Source organism: Pseudochaenichthys georgianus, chromosome 5, assembly GCF_902827115.2.
Source record: "Pseudochaenichthys georgianus chromosome 5, fPseGeo1.2, whole genome shotgun sequence".
Lineage (NCBI taxonomy): Eukaryota > Metazoa > Chordata > Actinopteri > Perciformes > Channichthyidae > Pseudochaenichthys > Pseudochaenichthys georgianus.
The window spans coordinates 247,128-255,631 of NC_047507.1; the positions used below are offsets into that span (position 1 = coordinate 247,128).

The 8,504-nt window shown below is 40.2% G+C and overlaps 1 protein-coding gene across 1 annotated transcript in view; it reads right to left on the reverse strand.

The window, feature by feature from the left end:
- LOC117447295 (dedicator of cytokinesis protein 3-like) overlaps positions 1-8,504 on the reverse strand; it is a 28,190-nt gene that overhangs the window by 18,147 nt on the left and 1,539 nt on the right. The window contains exons 3-10 of the mRNA XM_071203243.1: positions 8,430-8,504; positions 7,929-8,015; positions 7,672-7,776; positions 7,108-7,249; positions 5,642-5,808; positions 5,244-5,330; positions 3,687-3,866; positions 669-752 (exon numbers count right to left, since the gene is read on the reverse strand). Of these exons, the coding sequence (XP_071059344.1) occupies positions 669-752; positions 3,687-3,866; positions 5,244-5,330; positions 5,642-5,808; positions 7,108-7,249; positions 7,672-7,776; positions 7,929-8,015; positions 8,430-8,504 (927 nt within the window). The remainder of the gene's footprint in view (positions 1-668; positions 753-3,686; positions 3,867-5,243; positions 5,331-5,641; positions 5,809-7,107; positions 7,250-7,671; positions 7,777-7,928; positions 8,016-8,429) is intronic.

The following is an 8,504-nucleotide window of genomic DNA, read 5'->3' on the forward strand; positions in this document are numbered from 1 at the left end:
ATAACCTGCGTACCAGTTATGTGCACCCCTGTACCAGAGCCATATTATTACTATTATATGGCTCTGCCCTGAACTACAGCAAGAGTATTCTCTGTCGGGACTTCCTGCAACAACACCACGCCGTTATCAAAGATGTTCTATTGAGAAGACGATCACTACGTGACAAAAGTTTTCAAAACCGTGGCTACTGAAATCAGTCTGACTAACTGCTGTCTGTGCAATTTACTCCGCGCGAGTTGGCAGACTTTATTTTGCTTACTTTAACATCATGTCTCATGGTGGGGCTAAGCCATTTCTTGGTATGGGTGTAGCCTACCCCAGCCATACCCTGGCGCTGCCACTGGTGGCTCGTATGGGGCGGGCCATTCTGCACATGCGTTAAATATTTTAACGCAATTAATTCAAAAAATTAATTACCGCCGTTAACGCGATAATTTTGACAGCACTAATAAATATATAAAGCCTTTGAAGAACAATAGGTACAGGAGAGTTTTTAGAAAAGTATAAACTCTCCTGTATCTATATGTACTTCCTTTCAGTGTCCAAAGCCTTACTTTATATGCATTGTATTTTCTTTATTCCTCACAGCATGAATTCTACATGTCCCTGATTCACGATCCATCCAAAGGACAGTAAGTGCAGTTGAGTGTGTTGCGTTAAACGGTCACCTGCTCCTGCATCAGGTCTTTGAGCTGTGTGATCTTCTCAGTGTCTTCAGGATGGCTGGTGATGTACTCCTTATCAAAGAAAGCCTGGCGATAAAGGAAAGAACATGCAGCTTTAAAACAACGGTTCATTCACCTTTAATATCGGGGCGCGACTGCTATTGCTCACAGATGTTCACATGCATCGTAGGAGCCATGAGGTGTTGAGCATCAGTTTGCACGGACTACTTGAAAGCAGATGTGTCTCTTGGTGTAAAGAAGTGGAATTCTTTGCTGAATGATTTAAGGGCTGGAAGAACATTTTTATGTTTAAGAAAATGTATAAAATAAAGGGTAATTAGACAGTATGGAGTTGGCTTTTGATTGTGTTCTGGTTCTATGGTTCAGTATTTGTAAGAACTGAGACTGAAGTAATTTTTCTTTTGTATAAGAAGGGGCAGGACAATAAGACTTTCTTCTCCCTGCTCCTTTCCACCATGCGCTATAAAAACATTAAAACAACCAGTTTTGTGAACATGTTTTGTTTTAAAATAACTGCCATGTGTGGAATAAACAAATAAACAAATAAATAAATAAACACATTTTCATTATAAATTCTAAATCCATTCTAACCTGTGGATCGGGGGATGAAACAAAAACATGTTCTTACAGACTCTTCCACAAAACAGAGTCTTTGTACCCAAATATACATACACACTTCCATCATAACTTTCACTGTGTACCATGTTATGTTTTCTATGTGAAATAATAATACTCTTTGACCTGAGGAATATATTTGATGCACCGACAGGAGTTCAGTTTGATGTGTGAGGAAAATCTGATCTGAAATGTTCTCTCTCCCGTGTTTAAGACTTTTTCTTTTTCTCCTCCTGTTTCAAAGATAAAATAAATATAGGATTTAGAAAGACTATCCTGGCAAACCCTGCTCTTTTATAAGTCTTACTTGTTCCACAGATATTCAGTGTATATTTTTGAAGGAATTTAGAAAGATGATCCTGTTTTTAAGTCATAATCAGAAGAGAAAGATAATTTAAGATCAGAGTTTATTCTCACTTCCGTGTTTCTGTTAGCATGTGCTATCACAGGTTTAAGATGTATAAGAAGATAAGAAGTGCTTCATTGATACCAAGTGGGGAAATGTGTGTGTTGCAGCAGCATAAAAAGACATGGCAATGTACATCAAAAATTAAAAGACAAGAAATAAACAATCCAAAATGTCAACATCTCAATAGCAATAACAAAAGTAGAAAATAAACATGTTGAATCAACACCATCTTAAAAACACTGATAACCTGAGCTAAAGGCAGAGGTGGGAAGTAGTGGAGTACAAATACTTTGTTACTGTACTTAAGTACATGTTTCTGGTATCAGTACTTTACTCCACTACTTATTTTTCTGATGACTTTTTACTTTGACTTCTTACATGTTGAACTCAAATACCTGTACTTTCTACTTCTCACATGTTGAACTCAAATACCTGTACTTTCTACTTCTCACATGTTGAACTCAAATACATGTACTTTCTACTTCTCACATGTTGAACTCAAATACATGTACTTTCTACTTCTCACATGTTGAACTCAAATACCTGTACTTTCTACTTCTCACATGTTGAACTCAAATACCTGTACTTTCTACTTCTCACATGTTGAACTCAAATACATGTACTTTCTACTTCTCACATGTTGAACTCAAATACATGTACTTTCTACTTCTCACATGTTGAACTCAAATACATGTACTTTCTACTTCTCACATGTTGAACTCAAATACCTGTACTTTCTACTTCTCACATGTTGAACTCAAATACCTGTACTTTCTACTTCTCACATGTTGAACTCAAATACCTGTACTTTCTACTTCTTACATGTTGAACTCAAATACCTGTACTTTCTACTTCTTACATGTTGAACTCAAATACCTGTACTTTCTACTTCTCACATGTTGAACTCAAATACCTGTACTTTCTACTTCTCACATGTTGAACTCAAATACCTGTACTTTCTACTTCTTACATGTTGAACTCAAATACCTGTACTTTCTACTTCTTACATGTTGAACCCAAATACCTGTACTTTCTACTTCTTACATGTTGAACTCAAATACCTGTACTTTCTACTTCTTACATGTTGAACCCAAATACCTGTACTTTCTACTTCTTACATGTTGAACTCAAATACCTGTACTTTCTACTTCTTACATGTTGAACACAAATACCTGTACTTTCTACTTCTTACATGTTGAACTCAAATACCTGTACTTTCTACTTCTTACATGTTGAACCAAATACCTGTACTTTCTACTTCTTACATGTTGAACCCAAATACCTGTACTTTCTACTTCTTACATGTTGAACCCAAATACCTGTACTTTCTACTTCTTACATGTTGAACACAAATACCTGTACTTTCTACTTCTCTCATGTTGAACACAAATACCTGTACTTTCTACTTCTCACATGTTGAACTCAAATACCTGTACTTTCTACTTCTTACATGTTGAACTCAAATACCTGTACTTTCTACTTCTTACATGTTGAACTCAAATACCTGTACTTTCTACTTCTTACATGTTGAACTCAAATACCTGTACTTTCTACTTCTCTCATTTCCCAAACAGCTGGTTCCTTTAGTCTGAATGTGTGTGGGTGCGTGGTCATTATTCTTTAGAGTCACTGCGTGCCTATTGGTTGGAACACGATCCGTGTATCCATCACTTCCTGGTCTTCTCTAAAGAAGAGGGACCAATGGAAACGTTGTCATGTTGCCGTTGGTCACCATGGAAACATTCATTAGCTAACAATGACATTATTGTTCTATTGATATAAAGGGAGGTCAGGTACTCTTTAAAGCAGCTGCTAGCTATGGGTACTTTTTACTGAAGTACACTTCAAAGCCTCTTTACTTTGACTTGAGTAAAGAAGTTTAGTCAGTACTTCTACTTTCACCAGAGTATTTTAAAACACGAGTATCTGTACTTTACTTGAGTACAGGATGTGTGTACTAAGGGTTGTTGTCTGACCTCTTGGTAGCGGGCGATGCCTCCGTTGACGGCGGCGTCGATCACCCCGTTCAGAGTCATGCTGAGCAGGTTGATGTTCCCGTGCAGCTGCTTGTGTTGGTACTGACTGATCAGAGTCCGCAGCTCCTGGTTCTTATTCTCCACCACAGAGAGGGCGTTCTCCAGCGGACTCACCTCCACCTGAGAGACAGAAGGTTTATTTATAACACGAGGCAATTCAAAGGGCTTTACAAACATGAAAGACACTAAAAGCATAACAAACACATTATAAACATTAAAAAGCAAAGATAATAAAACATGAATAACACAGGTACTCGAATAACAGTTACAGTGCAGTGTGAGATGTGAAAAGTCTTCAGCCTGGATTTCAAAGTAGTGAGAGTTGCAGCGGACCTGCAGGTTTCTGGGAGTTCGTTCCTGATAGTTCCAGATTCTCACACTCCTCTCGTCTTCCCGTGAAATGAGTTCTTTTGACACTTTTCTAACCTTCTTTTATTCCTTTCATTTCCTGCAGCATGTGTGGGGTGGTGTCTCTGTGTGAGGCCTGCTAGTTCAACCTGTTTGTTGCAAGGAGATGTGCTCCAGGGTATCGTATACATAAAACTACGTACAGAGAACCTACAAAGTAAAAACACTAAAACTGCAAGACCTGGTTGATAATAAAAACTATTCAAATTATGTTCAAAGCCGCAAATCGACCATGACCTCATAATACCAGGGACTTTTCACACGGAGAGAAAGCATGCACACGTTGAGAGGAAACTGCATTTTCAAAAAACCACCCGTACGAACAAATGGCAAACTTCATTGCATCTCATCAAGAGGTGTTCGTCTGTGGAATAACTAACGATGCACTGAAGTCCATCGAACCTGAAAGGATTATTTAGGAGCCAGATCATGAATGCTTCTGAACAGACCTGTGAAATCCCATTGTTGTTGTTTCTTGTAAAAGTAATTTATTTCTGATTGTTTAGTAAAAAAGCAAACAAATTAACAAGACAAACATGTCGCTGATGACGATGACCTAATGTTTTATTTATAAGAAACATATATGCTAGAGGGGGGAGGACCAGAACGGTTGGTTAAGCTTCTTCTTGCCCCTGCTGAACATGACAGAGACTATCTGAGAATTATTATTGTTTGTTTTAAAAAAAAATAAAAAAAATTGTTGTACTTTGTTATAATTATTAATTTGAGTGAGAAAAGAAAAAGGAAAAAAAAGAGAATATATATATATATATATTATTGTTGTATGTTTTTGTTTCTGACATGTTCAATAAACTGACTACTTTAGTCACTTTCTTTTATAAGAGAGTTGTTCTTAGTTAATTCATCTTAAGTTTGTAAACCGGCTGCCTTCTTCTTTTTTTTACGAACAATTAAACATTATCAACTAATTGCCAAATCAGTTTCCTCTCTCTTTCTTTTCCATCCCGGTTATTTTGATATGTTGCTACTTCCCTCTGTCCCCCTAGACCAGGAGACCAGGAGACCAGGAGGGAACGTAACAACAGGGAAAATGTTTCTACCGTTTAGTGTGAAGATGTTTTTACTCACCAGCTCCCTCTTCTCCACCTCGAACCAGCGTGAGATCCCGGGCAGAGGGTGAGTCAGGATCAGAGTCGTCCTCTCGATCCAGAGACTCTGAAACACAACGAGAAGTCAGACAGGAAGTCCTAAATCCACACAATCAGGAGATGTATCCAATGTTTTATACAAGAAATGTCTCCTAAAGGTGGAACGAGCTGCACCTCGGCCAATCAAATACATTCGCAAAGATGTCAAAAGGTCGAATTAAAAGTTAACGTTCTTGCATTCTTGCACACTTATTGGGTTCATATTAAAGCATTTTAAAGAGGTCCTATTCTGCCCCTGTAGTGTGTCCTATTGGTTTGAATGGTCTGCAAAGGCTGAAATCTGCGTTTTCTATCCATAAGTGTCTTTCCCCCGCTCACCTTGAACTCGTTGTCTCTGTCCTTGGAGCCTTTGTGGAAGGGCCGATCGTATCTGAAGCGCAGCACGTTGTTGACCCGGTAGAAGCTCTTGATGCGGTCGGGGACGCGGTCCATCTGCAGCACGCCCAGGCTGTCCGGCACCGCAGACACAGCGTAGATCTGCAGGTCTGAGGTCAGAGTCAAGGGATAACTGCAGGGAGGGAGGCACCGTGGAAGAACAACAGGGTCTGACAAATGTCATGTTCTCTGTGTGTTTGCACGGATCTTCTACTTTTACTCAAGTACAAGATCTGAGTACTTCTACTTTTACTCAAGTACAAGATCTGAGTACTTCTACTTTTACTCAGGTACAATATTTGAGTACTTCTACTTTTACTCAAGTACAAGTTCTGAGTACTTCTACTATTACTAAGTACAATATCTGAGTACTTCTACTTTTACTCAAGTACAAGATCTGAGTACTTCTACTTTTACTCAAGTACAAGATATGACTACTTCTACTTTTACTCAAGTACAAGATTTGAGTATTTCTACTTTTACTCAAGTACAAGTTCTGAGTACTTCTACTTTTACTCAAGTACAAGACCTGAGTACTTCTACTTTTACTCAAGTCCAATATCCGAGAACTTTTGCTCAAGTACAATATCTGAGTACTTCTACTTTTACTCAGGTACAAGATTTGAGTACTTCTACTTTTACTCAAGTACAAGTTCTGAGTACTTTTACTAAGTACAAGATCTGAGTACTTCTACTTTTACTCAAGTACAATATCCGAGAACTTTTACTCAAGTACAATATCTGAGTACTTCTACTTTTACTCAAGTACAAGATCTGAGTACTGAGCACTGTGACCGTGCTGTAGTTCCTTTATAGCCCAACATTAGCCGCCTTTAGCTTAGCGGAGGTGACCTGAAGTCATGTGACCGTGCTGTAGTTCCTTTATAGCCCAACATTAGCCTCCTTTAGCTTAGCGGTGGTGACGTGAAGTCATGTGACCGTGCTGTAGTTCCTTTATAGCCCAACATTAGCCACCTTTAGCTTAGCGGTGGTGACGTGAAGTCATGTGACCGTGCTGTAGTTCCTTTATAGCCCAACATTAGCCGCCTTTAGCTTAGCGGTGGTGACGTGAAGTCATGTGACCGTGCTGTAGTTCCTTTATAGCCCAACATTAGCCTCCTTTAGCTTAGCGGTGGTGACGTGAAGTAATGTGACCGTGCTGTAGTTCCTTTATAGCCCAACATTAGCCTCTTTAGCTTAGCGGTGGTGACGTGAAGTCATGTGACCGTGCTGTAGTTCCTTTACAGCCCAACATTAGCCGCCTTTAGCTTAGCGGTGGTGACGTGAATAAGGTGTTTCAAAATGTTTCAAAACTAATAGATTTTCAAGATCAGGCAAATCACAGAGTACGGAGTATGGAGATTTGACAGATCAATAATCACTCATTGATCCTGCAGACTGAAGGATACACTGGGCGTCACACTGCAGGATGGCCTCGTCCGGTTGGTTGGGATGCTGCATCGCAATGGCTTGTGGGAATTCTCCCAGCATCCTTTGCTGGAAGGCCTCTAGCCTCTCGTAGTCATGTCCGCGACAAACAAACTCTTTGTTCTGGTGCGGAGGAATCAAAATGCTCAAAGTCAGAAAACAGACAATAAATGGGGATTTGAACAGAACAGCTCAAACCTCATAGATATTATATTCTGCCGCTGTGGGTTAAAACAGCTGGACAACTATTGTAAAGGGACAGTGTGGATTATACTTCAGGTTTGAATGAGGTACTTCTCCATATTATATGCAGTTTGTAGAAACAGGATGACCAGCAGCAAGCTAAGCAAAGCACTGCTGTGGACATAGAAGACACCTAAGACATCGATATCAGGTCAAACACACGCTGCATGTATAGCATTATCTGCACGTAACCTTGCTATCCTTTACGGCTGGTCTCCAAACACCTGTATAGATGTTAACTGGCTTTGGTGAGCGTTTAGAAGAAGCTGCATCGAGACCAGAAGATGCATTTTCAAACTCACTCTGAGGAAGAAGGGGAACTTCCTGCCGTAGAATCCGACCCGGAAAAACTCCGGCTCCAGACGCTGCTGCTCCATAATGTTGTCATAGTACGCTGCCTCCATTTTCTACACACACACACACGCACGCACACACAGGCGCACACAGGCGCACACACACACACACACACACACACACACACACACACACACACACATTAATGTCTTACAGATATATGAGGAGTGTGTTGATGCTGATTAAGAAAAGAATAAAAGCTCACCCGTATCCAGCTGAGACTCTGGTAGTCGTACAGAGTCTCATATTGGAAGGCCAGCTCCCTGCACAGAGGGATACCAAACTCCCAACACTGCACACACACACACACACGCACACACACACACACACACACACACACACACACACACACACACACACACACACACACACACACACACACACACACACACACACACACACACAATTAATCAGTACCAACAAAAAATGAACAAATTGTGCACATTGAGAGGTGCAGGAACAAGTCCTAACACCCTGATTTTACTCAGCACTTTGCCACTTCCTGTTCCCTAGTATGAACGTCAATGGGTCCCTGAATGTGGTTTTGGTTGTCAGCCTGATATGACGTTTGTATTTTGTTTTTGTCTTTGCTCTTGTTTGCTTGGTACAGCCCTTTGAGGCTTTTTTGTGTGATTTGGGGCTATAATACATTTTGATTTGAGTTCATATCTATGTGTGTGTGTTCTTGTCGGCCTCCCCTCCTCACCTTGCCCTTGTTGAAGTAGTGGACGACCTTCCTGCAGAGCCCTTCCTTACGATGCCACTCCGTCTGAGCGGGATA